Source organism: Dermacentor albipictus, chromosome 1, assembly GCF_038994185.2.
Source record: "Dermacentor albipictus isolate Rhodes 1998 colony chromosome 1, USDA_Dalb.pri_finalv2, whole genome shotgun sequence".
Lineage (NCBI taxonomy): Eukaryota > Metazoa > Arthropoda > Arachnida > Ixodida > Ixodidae > Dermacentor > Dermacentor albipictus.
The window spans coordinates 396,481,406-396,494,922 of NC_091821.1; the positions used below are offsets into that span (position 1 = coordinate 396,481,406).

A 13,517-nucleotide genomic window follows, 5' to 3' on the forward strand; every position below is an offset into this window, starting at 1 on the left:
TAAACGTGTTCGCGTGTGCCCGACAGCCCGGCGCCGCACCTCCCTTGCCTGGAGGTCACCGCGCGCGCGAACTTTGAACCGGGTGGCCAGCGCGGTCGCTGGTTGGACCCCTCGGACGACCGTCGTGTGCTGACTTTGTATTGGGCCGGTTGAGTGACAATGGGCCTCGGGGATTATAAAAGCAGTGACACGCCGCTCGAAAACAGGATCAGCCGACCCACCGAGAGAGAGTGTCGCTCCCGACTGGGGGGAGATGTGTCACGCGTTTTCGCCGGACGCCGTCGTGCGAGAACAGTCGCGTTTGTGTGAGCTCTCGGCCCCAGTGCCGATCCGTTCATGTCCTGTATGATAACCTGTATATAATGTACAAAGTCCCTTTTGTTATTCTCATCGACGCCAGGCTCGGAGTCTTCGCTACCAACGCTCTGTCACGAAACGGGTGACGAGCGCTACGGGACCACAAAGCCGTAATCGTGGTGCAGCGGTACAAGTTCGTAACACTGGTGGCACCGGTTGGGTGTCGTAACACTGGTGGCACCGGTTGGGAGTTCATAACAACCGGTTTCTCGCTCGGTGGGCACATTGTTTCGTGACGTCGGCCAGGCGGTGAGGAGAAAACGAGTTGGCCGGCGATGAGGGCATCGGACGGTTGGGGACCGTGTGGTCAAAGAGACTCGCCGCGCAGCTGGATGCAGGCGTGTGTCGGCGCGAGTCTTACCAGCGGAGACAGCGACCGCCTCTGCTTTGTTTCCCATTGAAGGCGCGCGCTTGATTAATTCGGCTGAAACTAGGCTAGATGCGCAGCAGTTGGTTGCAGGCTGTTTTGAATAGACACACCTTGCTTGTGCAAGCATAGATTGGTTGACAGTTTTTTGGAACATATATATATATTGCTTTCTGAAATGTGAAGAGAATTCATATTTGTGAACGCTGAGCAAATGATACTCGGTGGCCTCATATAGTTGGGAAGTGTGTTCATTGCATGGAATTGTGCAGAGAGTATTGAACCTAAAGGGGGACAAGGTGCACGCATTCTGTCAAGAACTTGTTTCAGCAATGGCAGCAAAGGCAGTACACTCACTTGTCACAAAGAGCTGAACCACTGCATATGCATAACCTTGTACCATGGAGCCTTGTATTTGCCATGTAGGAACTGTTGCCTGTTGTTTCTACTTATTGGAAATTGTACTTAAAGATTGTCATGTGTGCCACTCCCATGTCACTGAAACAATTTTTTTTTGTTCTTTTTCACTTTTTGTCTTGCGCAGCTCCAGAGCTGGTTGGGAAGTTCCGTGGCAACCAGACACACAGCGACCACTTCCGTCTCCTAGAGCAGGATGGCCACAACCTTCTTGTGGGGGCTCGGTGAGCGTTATTTTCTATCATCATCATCATCTAGATGGGACACATTCAGCTTTTAGACAAAATAGGGCTTAATGGCTTACCGAATGTTACACGTGTTGCAGTATAAAATATCCATTGAACAAAAGGTGGCTTGTTCCACTGACGATAGTGTTTTGTGCATACCTGCTTGAATACACACTTGAATCTTTAAGCAATTGAGGAAGCTTTTGCTTATTCTTTCTTGGCTCCACTGGGGTGCCGAAGTTTGCACTCTTGGCTATTCCGGCATTTTTTATTTTACTTGTGTAAAATAGAGTGCGATATTTTATGAAAGTTCAGAAAACCAGGAATATTTATTCATGCACACTTCCTTCATGTGAAGCATAGGAAGCACCACAGTATGTTGAGCCGACTGCAAACTGTTATGCACAAATATATCTGATATCTGTGTGACCATCACTTTTCATTTCTAGGAATGTTGTCTACAACATCAGCCTTGCATCGCTGGAGTTGCAAAAGGTGAATTTGCACATTACTGTAAATTTTGAAAGTCAGGTGACAACTATATTCTATGATATTAGCAAGCAGTGCTGAAAATATTCAAATTTTCATGCTTATAGCAGCCATTTTTAGTCTACTGGCATCCAAAAATAGAGAAAGTTGATAACAGAACGATATAGATAGGAACAGGCCAAATAAACAAGGTGAGGATTATGCACAGGGTTGGCTTCATCTAGCTGTTTCAGAATCAAGTTGACAACACATAAAGAAACAGAAAGAGCACCTCATGAAAAGCACATCATTTTAAAAAGTCAAAGGTATTGCAATTGACCAACCCTGAGTTCCAGGATGGGCAGACTTGCTGTCGAACTCCCTGTAAACTGAAAGACTTGATTGCTCTTCCAGAAGCTGGAGTGGTTCTCCGAAAGTAAGGACATCGACATGTGCAAGCTAAAAGGAAAGACTGAGGTAAGTGAGAACATCACAGTTGGTTGTTGCTTCTGCTTGCCCCCCACTATAACATTCCAAAAATGTCTCTAAAATGACTCCTGTTATGCAACCTTATTTTACAGGAGGCATGCCAGAACTACATTAGAGTGCTGGCAAGAAAATCTGAAACAGTCATTTTTGTCTGTGGCACAAATTCCTACAAACCACGCTGCAGGGACTATGTGATATCTCCGGTGAGCACATGTTTCATTAAACTGTTCGATTGTTCTTAAAACAGAAGTGTGTTTGATTTGCTGCCGCACTTGCATGCTGTTTGCAGATGTAAACATAACTGTTCTCTGGTGACTACATAACAGTAATTGTACTTAGCTCAAATTCCTGTTTCTGTTCTATTAAAAACTTACTTTTTTTTTACACGACTTTGCTATGACGGTCAGGCTGTTTCACTTCCAATCCGCTCAAGCCAGCCTTTTACTTGGGTGCAAAGAGCACTTCTCTTTGTCCAAGGCTGTAGAGAGCTGCACTGTGTGCAAATGTATGTGTGCTTTATGCCTGTTGCTTTAGTCATCTGGTTTAAGCTATAGCTCTGAAGACACTGCACATTTTTATTCGGGCTATGGCAGAATGTGGGTGTTTTTCAGTTGCTTCATTGACATGTATTAATGATGGCCCCTGCCTTCCTTCTTAATACAAGTCTGTGAGAGTAAACAAATGCTTACACAGCTGGTGCGTAGATGTAGTTGTTGTGCATTGACTGTTCAAAGGAAGAGTGATTGATTGCAGCCCCTCACCTCTCTTGCAGGATGGGGAGTACTCAGTGAAGGAACAGGTGCCAGGAGAGGGCCTCTGCCCCTTTGATCCCAAAAACAACAGCACAGCCATTTTCGCTGGTGAGGATTGCCTGCCTTACTTCTCTGCTCTGACTGCTGTGGAGGAAAGTGATTGCTCTTGCAGTCAGCATAATTACCTCTGTCTTCCAACCGGTTGCCAACTCTGTGTGATGTATTATTGCGAGGTTCACTCAAAGTAGTTATTGTACCCTTACTGTGTACTAGGGTTATGAGCAGAAAAACTAATTTGACACTTTACAGATAGCCTCGAGCCTACTGCAGCGAATTTAGTGCATAAAGCAGTAGTGCTTTTAGTGCTTATACTCTGCAGCATTAGTTTCAGCAAATGCAAATGTACACAAATAAAAACAAATTAGTTAATGTTGACTTTCGCATGCAAATCGTCCATCACATGGAATTTCTGTTTTGCCAAGAATGGGTGTTTTACACACACCACTTTCACTTACAACTGTTGTGAGCTGTCTATCTTTGCTGCTAGAATGCAGACTCCAACTAACTTTTCAAGTAACTTACTCTACATCTCTTAGTGTCATTCTCACTTTTGTAGTTAAGTTGGTTTTTTTTTTCTGCTTCTTTTGTATCTGTATCCGAATTTAATTTGCATGTACATAAGTTGCATTGGAAATAGAAGATGCTTCTTGAGGTTCATGCCCCTGGAGAAACAATGGTTGCAGGGTTGACCTCCCGCTGCGGCTCTTTTGTTCTGTAGTCGGAACAAATCACAGGCCTCTATAAGGAAAGGTCACGGTCAGCTGCTTGCAGAGACTGTTTGTGCCACTGCGCCCTTTGCCTCCTTTCACGGCCTGCAAGGACCGTGACCATTGTGCGCGTCCCTCATATTTAATCTGGTAGCTTGGTTCCTGCTCTTTTGTTTGCCGCGACTGTGCTGGAGGCGGCTATGGCATGGAGATGGCAACGTCAATGAGTTGCATTGCTAAGCCTGTCCAAATGCCGGCTAGCCACTGGTCCTGTCTAGCACATGTCAGGAACTGAGAGAAGTGTTGCGAGATGCGCATGATGGATTAGTTAACATAATAAATAGTTAGTTCATTGATTTATTGAGTTGTCAGAAATGTGCCAAATGATCACTGCACCTTAAGAATCCGTTAAATTAGAAGCCTTTTCTATAAAGAAAAGGTGTGGAGGAAAGAACAATACATTTATGGTATAGGTGAATCTCTGAGTATAGAAAGATATATCGAAATACACTTTTTTGTCCCCTGACCAAGCAACTAAAGGATCATGCACAGTCACTGATGCAACCTCTCAATGACTTAGCTATTTCTTTGGTTCCAGTCATCTCTCTCCTTTCAGCATTGCTGGTGCATTTGTTCAGGCCCAGCACTGCAAGGATTGTAGGCCAGTCGTGAGCAACCATGCGCTACCGTTATTTATTAATTTCTTTTACTTTTCTTTTTCTATCTGCCATTGAAAGATCTCTAATTAGGTAAAACACAAAGAGCTTCCAACGCAGTGTGACAGAACCGCTTCACTTGTACACTGCTACTGCTGCCTAAACACAAAATGTAGCTTTCTTTCTTCATACATTTCTGTATTCACTATTTTGTTGGCATAATCTTGTGCTGGCTTGATGGTGGTCTTGCATATTTCAATGCCCTATATATGCATTTATTGACTCTGAGCTGAGCGGATCTTTGTTCTGTCCTGTTTATTAACATGCTGCCTGGGACATTCAGGTCCCTTATCAAGGAGGACAGGTAAATACAGCTGTTGTGTATCTTCGGTACAGCATGATGAATTCACATGCATGAATAACACATATTTAGCACAAAATTACATTCCAAATGTTCAAGTCAGTTTGTACATAGACCTCAATTCAGCGTTCGTTACTTCTATTGAATGTGGTATGCATTTATGTGCTGTTGTGTCTGGATGTCAGCAGTGCCTTGGTGTGACAAGAAAGCATGACTGTATACCTGAAATTGTAACATGTAGTACATTCTTATGTATTTTGCTCTGATGATAAGTTTGCACTGTAGATTACTTGTTTATTGCACTTCATACAGAGCAAAATGCCGTACATACCTGCATGGAAAAGATTGTTTCTAGTCTCTGGATCTTCTATTTTTATTATTATTATTTTTTGTAATATGCAATTTATCTGTGTTCTTCAAGATGGTGACCTCTATGTGGCCACTGTCGGCCAGCTTTCGGGGGCAGACCCACTCATCTACAGAAAGCCACTCAGGACAGAACCCGTTGACCTGAAGCACCTGAATGGTGAGTCTGTAATGTGTAGTGGTGAGTCTGCACTGAAATCACCATGAAGTGCAGCAATAGCATTAGCAGATACACCATGGATGTAATCAAATGAAAATTGCTGCGGAAAACACACCTCAACATAATGGCAAAGATTTTTTTAAATATGAAAAAATGTAACCATTAGCAGTGAATGTGGTTGGTACTTTCAAAGAGCACACAATCACCGAGAGCACAGGGTGACAAGTGTGCTAGGTTTCAAAAAAGGCATTACAGGCGTTCTGCCCATGCAGAATAAAATTCAATGTAAATATTAAAAAATGAAGAAATAAAAACAACTCCAATGAACAGTACAGCTGGAGGAATGCAAAAAGACGCAAAGGAATAGGAATTGGCCGGATACTTGGTAAAGATTTACAGGATATACAATGTTGCCTTTATTTCTTGCATCTCCTATAACTTGTATTTCATTCATTTCACATATGGCTAATTGATGTTTCTTTTACAGCCCCCAACTTTGTGAGCTCCATCCATTATGAAGATTATGTATATTTCTTCTTCCGTGAGTCAGCCGTGGAATATATCAACTGTGGCAAGGTATGTGTCATTCACACATTCAGCCTCGTATGCCTGCGGGTATGGTTTTGTGTAATGAAGCTTTAACGCATCAGTAAGAACAGGCTGCATAAGCTTGAAATTCGTAACATTGCAGCACATGGATACACCTAATCAGATTGATTATATTATCAGAATATGTTTGGAATATGCACCTTGCACATTTCCAAAGAAATGTGTGCTTTGTTTTTAAGGACAATGTAGACTCCATGTCAGATGGTAGTGGTGGTGGCATAAAATAGTGAACTCTTTGTATTTATTTACTAGTGATTCAAGAGATGAGTGCGTGTGCAAATCTTGTGCTGTTGTAAAACATATGCTAATCGTCTCACACATTTTCACACTTCAGCGCTGGTTGCCAAATCACTGATTTTGCAAAAAAGTACATTTGCTGAGATAGCAGCACATTTTAAACATCCTCTGAAATCCGAAATTTTTTTCTGGAGTTCTTCATTTTGTTGTGTTTCACGCAACCTATGTTTTCCTTTTACACTGCGAGACCTTGCTGATTTTTCTCTCTCCCTCTCTTTCTGTCATGCAGACGGTTTACTCCCGTGTAGCGAGGGTGTGCACTCGGGACAAGGGTGGGCCTCATAAATTCCAGCAGCGCTGGACCTCCTTCCTCAAGGCCCGACTTAACTGCTCCATAGGTGGAGACATTCCTTTCTACTTCAACGAAATACGTGAGCAGCCTCTTTGTTTGCTCTATCTTCCTGTGCGAGCTGGGTCCTCTTGCCCAATAGGCTTCACTAGCTACTTGAACATATTTCGTGTGTAAGTGCATTGCATTGGAAACAAGTGGATCCGAACAGTGTCTTGTTTTAACTTTCAGTGGAATAACCCATGTTAGGAAGGAGTACTTGTTCTGTGTTTTCAACTTCTTTATTAAGATAAACCAATATATTTTTGCTCTCTATCCTTATTTAAATAGATGTACAAGCACCACCATGTCGTTTCCTATTTTATTTTTTAAATACTTATGCAACTTTCTCAGCATGATGTGCTTAAAATGTCAAGTGAGAGAGGCAAGTGCAGAACACTTTTTGTTATCTACAGCTTGTATGACCACAGAAGATCCATTAGGAATGTAAATATGCGACATACCCACACTATGCCATGACACTGTGCTGCAAGCTATGCTTCTGCAGTTTACTGTCTAATGCCTTGACGTATACATTCACTTGCTTAGTAGCTTAGTTGTTTAGGTGGTGACTATGTGACATACATGTGTCCATGTTGAAAAATGCTTTCCAGAATCTACCAGCCCAATTGTGGATGGCATCTACAATGGCAAAGAGGCCAAGCTCATCTACAGTGTATTCACCACACCACAGTATGTTTGCATTCAAGAATTGCATTGCTTTCGTGTGGGTTGTCATGTTTGCACACAGTGTCGCATGCATATATTTAAGGTTTCTCTTTAAAGGGCCCCTCACCAGGTCTGGCCATTTTGAGCTGACTAGCGCAGAGCATACAATGCGTGCCATCGATTGTGTTTGCAAATAATTGCACCACTATGTGCCACATCTGGTGAGGGGCCCTTTAAGAAAACATTTTGTTCTTGCCACTGGCTACCAAATGCAGTGCCCAAGGTCAGTTTGTGAGCTGAAGTAAATGAAAAAACTTTTTTATTATTTTTCAGAATAGCTGTATGTGTAAGTTGCCATACTTTCTCTGCGTTTGCTAGTGGTGTACAAACAGTAACTGTTGCGGTCAAATTGAATATGAAAGAAATATTGGAGAAGCGAATTGACTTGAATATCAAATAATTTTTGGATAATGAGCAGCTGTTTTCTCCAATAATATAAAATAATCTTTACATAATAGTAGTATATTCGCAATGTTAACAAGTATCTGTCATTACATTGCACATTATGAAGTGTTTAAAAGCACAAATGGTACATTAGAAACAAAATAAGCAGTTTACTCGCTTACAGGGACTCATTGGTGCGTTCACATATGATGGCAGTTTAGCCATCATATGTGCTTCCTCTACTACATGACTTCTCATGTTTTATGTCTACTGTGGCCATCAGGATTAAATTTGTCACACATTTTCTCCACTTTTATGCTTGATCATGCATAGTTGGCAATACATATTTGAAAACTATTTGAAAAATATTTCTACCTACAAAAAGTGGCTATATTTGATTTGAGGACCGAGTTGAATTCAAAAGTTTTCAATATTCACACACCCGTAGCATTTAACCACTATGTAGATTTCTAGTTGCATCGATTAGTGCCCATTGCAGCGCAAATACTGAGAATTGCTTAGGCTGTAATGAAGAGACACAAAATAATGCAAGCAGACATTTTGATTTGGCTGCATTCTGTTAAAAGTGAAAGAAAATGCCTATGTACTGAAATTATAGTGCACATAAAGAGTACCCCACGAGGTCAGAATTGACCTCCTGCTTCCAAATACCTAAAGCCTCGCTGTTAAAGTGGCATCAGCTCATAGTTCGTTTATCGAGTACCCTTTCTTCGTGCGTTGCCGCCAGAAGTGGTAAATGATACATGTGGCACCACTCACTTCCTCACAACAGCAACAGCATCAGCGGATCAGCGGTGTGTGCATTCCGCGTCGAGGACATTCAGCGGGTCTTTGAGGGCAGTTTCAAGGGGCAAGATGACATCAACTCAAACTGGTTGCCCATTGTCAACTCGAAGGTTCCAGAGCCCAGGCCGGGTCAAGTGAGTGTTCTTGTAGCAACACAGAGGGACTGTTATAGCCTACTATAACAGCATGTACATGCACACTGCAATCAATAGCATTGAACACACTAGCAATGCTGCATATTTAAACAAATTACGGGTCATTCTCACTTTTTATTCAAGACAACCAATCTATAAAACAAAGTACTGATTTACGTTAATTCAAAAAATTATTTGCTTTCTACAAAACGAGATTTCACTGTTTATTATTATTATTATTATTATTATTTTTTGTTACCAGATCACCACAGTAATATATGTGCTACGAATAATATGATGGAGAACTGGGCTAGTTGGTGTTTATTCATTTTTAGCTGCGCTTAGTGACACCAACCACGGTAAATGACACACGAACAGACACACCACAAAGGATGAGAAAGCGAAAACTACCAACTGGTTTCGAGAGAGCACAAACCAGTTGGTAGTTTGCGCTGTCTCATCATGTGTGGTGTGTCTGTTCGTGTGTCATTTACTATTGTTGGTGTCACTTAGCGCTGTTAAAAGTAAATAAATAAATACATTGTATCTACCCAGAAATGATGCCTAATTATGTTTCAACAAATCTTTCTAAGATAGGGATCCCTTATGACTTTCTAACTAATTGGCAATGCATATAAGTACTGTAGGACGAGAAAACAGTGAATTATTAAAGGCAAAATGAGATAGGATTTAACACTCAATCCAAACATTCTTGTGTCTTTCATTTGTTGTCATTCCTTTGCTCAATAATATGGGCTGCTTCTTGAAAGCTGCTATAAAAGCACTTCCTTGGCATTAGTGCTTCAGACCATGTACTTTTATGGGGCTTAGCACATTTTTCATGTGCACATCTTTGTTCCAGTGTGTCAATGACTCCAGGACACTACCAGACGTGACGCTCAACTTCATCACGGAGCATCCGCTGATGGATCAGGCAGTTCCATCACACTTTGGTCGGCCTATATTGGTGCACACAGGCTTCCAGTAAGTTTGCCGTCTTGAATCTATATAACTTCACATATTCTTGCAGATGATAGCTGTAAGTGTAATTGTACAGGATTACCCAGGATTTGTTAATAAAGCATCTACTTGCTATGTGACTCTGTAAGCACCAACATATCCAGAGATCTGAAAGTTTTTTCATTGGCAATTCGTGAACGTATTAATGGCATTGATACAGTGCAGCAACAAACCCTCTGTAAGCCAGCTTGATGCGCTGTCCAGTTTCAGCAGCAAATGCTGCTGTGTAAAAAGTTAGCAGCTAGTAGCTAGTCTCGTAAGAGTCTTTAATGTCCCTTAACATTGTGCAAGTCTAAGAGGTCCAGATCTCTCATCTCGCATCTTTCGTGCATGTAGTATTGAGACTGTACTAATGAATGCTTGAAATGACATAAAACCTAGTCCATGTATAAGTGTATAACTGTCCGTTTTACTTTGATGGTTGTTTTTATGTGTCGTTAGTTGCAATAGAATAGCATGCCACCAGCTTCTGTACTCACCCGTTTTCAGATTTTTCTATTTTTAGCTATTTAATTAGTGCATGTCATCACAGTGCTTGATCTCACAAACTATCTGTCATTATTCAGGTACCGGTTCACTTACATTGCTGTGGACCCCCAAGTGGAAACTGTGAGTGGCAAGAAGTATGACGTCCTCTTCATTGGAACAGGTGTGTTTCATGGCATGATATCCCGACTGTGGGTGCTTTTGTTGATGTAAACATGTCGTATGAGCTAGGAAAAGCTAGGAGGGGGCTGTGCAATGCATGTATGTATTCCATACAGTAACCACATTCTAATAGGGCATGCCTTGTCTCTTACCAGATGCAAGGACAATTCTTGCGTTATACAGGTGAAATATGGTTGGCCACGAAACCTTGAGGCCTTTTGCCTTCGTTAAAGAAGGTGAGAGCCTCATGCAAGGCCTTTCAAGTCATGAAGGGCAAGAAATTTCAAGGTATAGACAGAAAGCAGACTGAATCGGCATTTAGTGCAGCAAGGACAGCTTGCATACTTGGTGATCAAGTACAAAAGTACATTACATCAAGAAATAAGCACCACTGTTATTAGTTCGCAGTGAATAAAACTAGAAACTGTGTTTGCTACTGCCATGCAGACACTGGCCGCGTGCTGAAGGCAGTGAACGTGCCACGGCAGCAGCAGTCAGCAGGAGGCCGCCCCGTGCTAGTGGAGGATGTCGGAGTGTTTCAAGGTGCACCCGTCACTAACCTGCTGGTGCACCGGCCACAAGGACGCCTGGTCGTCGTCACCCACTCAGAGATACAGGCTGTGCCTCTCTTTGGCTGCCAGCGCTATGCTGCCACTTGCGCGTGAGTCTATTATTCACTGGCATTTCTTTTCCTTCTGGACACTGGCATTAGGCTCTGCATGAGACTGGTTATGCCAAGATGTATTGCGCCGAAATTAGAAATGGCTCTTCGCATAAAACTGCAACTGAAAGAACTTGTAGTAGTTAGTTCAGGTCTCCCTTGCGCACGGTGCTGCTGATGAACTTGCGCTAGCGATATACGTGTACTATGCACCTTGATGAAGCCTCTGTGTTTGCTGCAGAGCAATATTGTTGCCTCAGTTAGCGTGCACTCTGCTCCACTCCTCCCTAAACCCCATCCCCGACAAAATAAAGTTTACTACTACTACTACTACTACTACTACTACTACTACTACTACTACTACTACTACTACATACTACTACTACTACTACTACTACTACTACTACTACTACTACTACTACTACTACTACTACTACTGTGAATGACAAATGCTGCCTCCAAAATTTTGGTGCACATTTTCGCCTTTTTTTCTGCCTTTCTTATTTTTCTGTGTTGCACGATTGCACGACAGACAAGAGGCTTCAGAGAGGATGACACAAACCAGTGAAAACACTTGCTGTGACAAGTAAAATATTGTGTGGTGAGACATCTCAGAGGCACATATGACACACAATAAGCTTCACAAACCAGTGCAGACATTAAGCAAGTTAATTAAACACATGTTGCTTCCATTTTACTTGCTGTCGCAAGTAAAATGTAAATAATTTAATACTAGTGTGTGGCATGTGCTGAAGCTTTCTTTTAACAAATCAGTGCATGCGTCAATAACACTTGGGACCTGTCTAACCTTACTACCTCCACCTGGTTCCTGTGTTTATTCCTTGCTTAGGCCAACACTTAACAGGCATACTTGATGGCACATATATGTGGCAAAACAAGGCAGCATGTCCACCGGGCAATAACAGATCATGTCATTGTGATGAAAAGGTGCATGGCACGAACAAATTTGGGTTACCAGGGAACCTGAAAATGCTGCCTCTGGAACAGTTTTGCTCCTAGAAGCACTGCAGCGTGGGATCACTTCCATGATTCATGCTTGATTTTGTCGTGTTTGCAGAGATTGCGTGGCCCTCCAGGACCCGTACTGTGCATGGGACAGTGATCGTGGCACTTGTGTCAACCCAAGTTTAAGGTAAACACCTCTTGGATATTTACTATGTTGAAACTTCAATATAATGATTACTCAATTCGTTACTTGCTTGTATGTTATCACAAAAAATTTCCTGGTGCTCCACAGTTTAACAGGACATACAGTACTCGGGAATATAAATTTGTAAATGAGTCAGTAGTAAAAAGAAATAAATAAATTGATTAGTGGAGTCAGGGAATCCGTGGCACACATACATGCTTGATGAGTGGTGATTAGCAATGTTCTTTCTTTTTCTTCTTTATAGTCTTGTTGCACTTTATTGTGAACCTTTCAGAATGACATCGTTTAATGCTCAGAGCCAATCTTGTCTACTGCATGTTTTATGTCTCGACATTTAGCGCCGTCAATGTGTTAGAAATTTTCAGTAGGCAACTTCTTCCATCTTTAGCAATAATTACTATGCGCATTCTCTGCAGGGTGAGGAAAAAAGACAGCTATGTCCAGAACATCGAAGAAGGATGGGACCACCGATGCGGCCAAGGTACATTTTCACGTTTGGTACATTCAGTAATGGAGCAGGTGTCGAACACTTTCTTTCCATTGAATGACTAGGTTTGCCATGCTGCTGACACACTCAACACCTCACAGGATCAGCACCGCAGCCTCGATTGAGCTGTTGCACCTACTGCACGGTGTTGGTGTGGCCTTAGCAGTTGCGCCAAGAAATGCATTTTGTTTTTTGGTCTTTGTTTTTGCCTTGTGCACGATTAGAAGTCTGTGGACTACGAACCTAGTTGAGGTGAGTTCGCACATAAAGCTGTTGAGGATATGTGAGGTGTAACTGACTTGAAGTTGCCACCATCTGCTTTTAATTCTTTTTTAGGCCACGTACACAATGAGCGAGAGTAGGATCTTAGAGATCGTGTTGGCCTTGATTAATGATCGCAGTTTGTTCCAGTTTATAACTTACCACTCCGAAGAATTTAGCTTTTGATGAAAGGTTACATTCAAAGAAATTATGTACAAGTAATTGATGGTAGCTAAAGTAGGCACAATAGAAAAGACAAAGGAAGATATTCATAGTTTGCTAAGCAATGCTTATATGAATGCTAAAATTGTAGTTTAAGTTATGAAGTCTAATTTATTCTGGCCAGCAGATAGTGTAGCTATTGTTGTTTAAGTAGCTGAACTGAGTGTTTTCGAGGCACAGCTCATGCCAGTTCCTTTTGCAGTGAATTTCGGAAAGGCCTTGCGAGCTCGTGTATGTTTTAAAAGTTTCATGCCCAGCTCTCCGAGCCAAAGAATCTGTTACATTGCTACACGTCGCCGCACATCAGACTAATTTTATCAATTGTGCTGCTGTTCCTTAGAAAACAGTATGTGTCCCAGAGAAAGGGTAAGC

At 42.0% G+C, this 13,517-nt stretch overlaps 1 protein-coding gene across 6 annotated transcripts in view; it reads left to right on the plus strand.

Moving 5' to 3' along the window:
- The window catches only part of Sema1a (semaphorin 1a), a 149,438-nt gene that overhangs the window by 121,529 nt on the left and 14,392 nt on the right, over positions 1–13,517 (plus strand). For all 6 annotated transcript variants that reach the window (XM_070532059.1, XM_070532060.1, XM_070532062.1 and 3 more), the window contains 15 exons: positions 1,269–1,365; positions 1,818–1,863; positions 2,251–2,313; positions 2,418–2,528; positions 3,098–3,185; positions 5,283–5,387; positions 5,875–5,963; positions 6,523–6,664; positions 7,236–7,314; positions 8,528–8,675; positions 9,538–9,659; positions 10,262–10,344; positions 10,791–11,004; positions 12,083–12,157; positions 12,592–12,656. In XM_070532059.1, the coding sequence (XP_070388160.1) occupies positions 1,269–1,365; positions 1,818–1,863; positions 2,251–2,313; positions 2,418–2,528; positions 3,098–3,185; positions 5,283–5,387; positions 5,875–5,963; positions 6,523–6,664; positions 7,236–7,314; positions 8,528–8,675; positions 9,538–9,659; positions 10,262–10,344; positions 10,791–11,004; positions 12,083–12,157; positions 12,592–12,656 (1,527 nt within the window). The remainder of the gene's footprint in view (positions 1–1,268; positions 1,366–1,817; positions 1,864–2,250; positions 2,314–2,417; positions 2,529–3,097; positions 3,186–5,282; positions 5,388–5,874; positions 5,964–6,522; positions 6,665–7,235; positions 7,315–8,527; positions 8,676–9,537; positions 9,660–10,261; positions 10,345–10,790; positions 11,005–12,082; positions 12,158–12,591; positions 12,657–13,517) is intronic.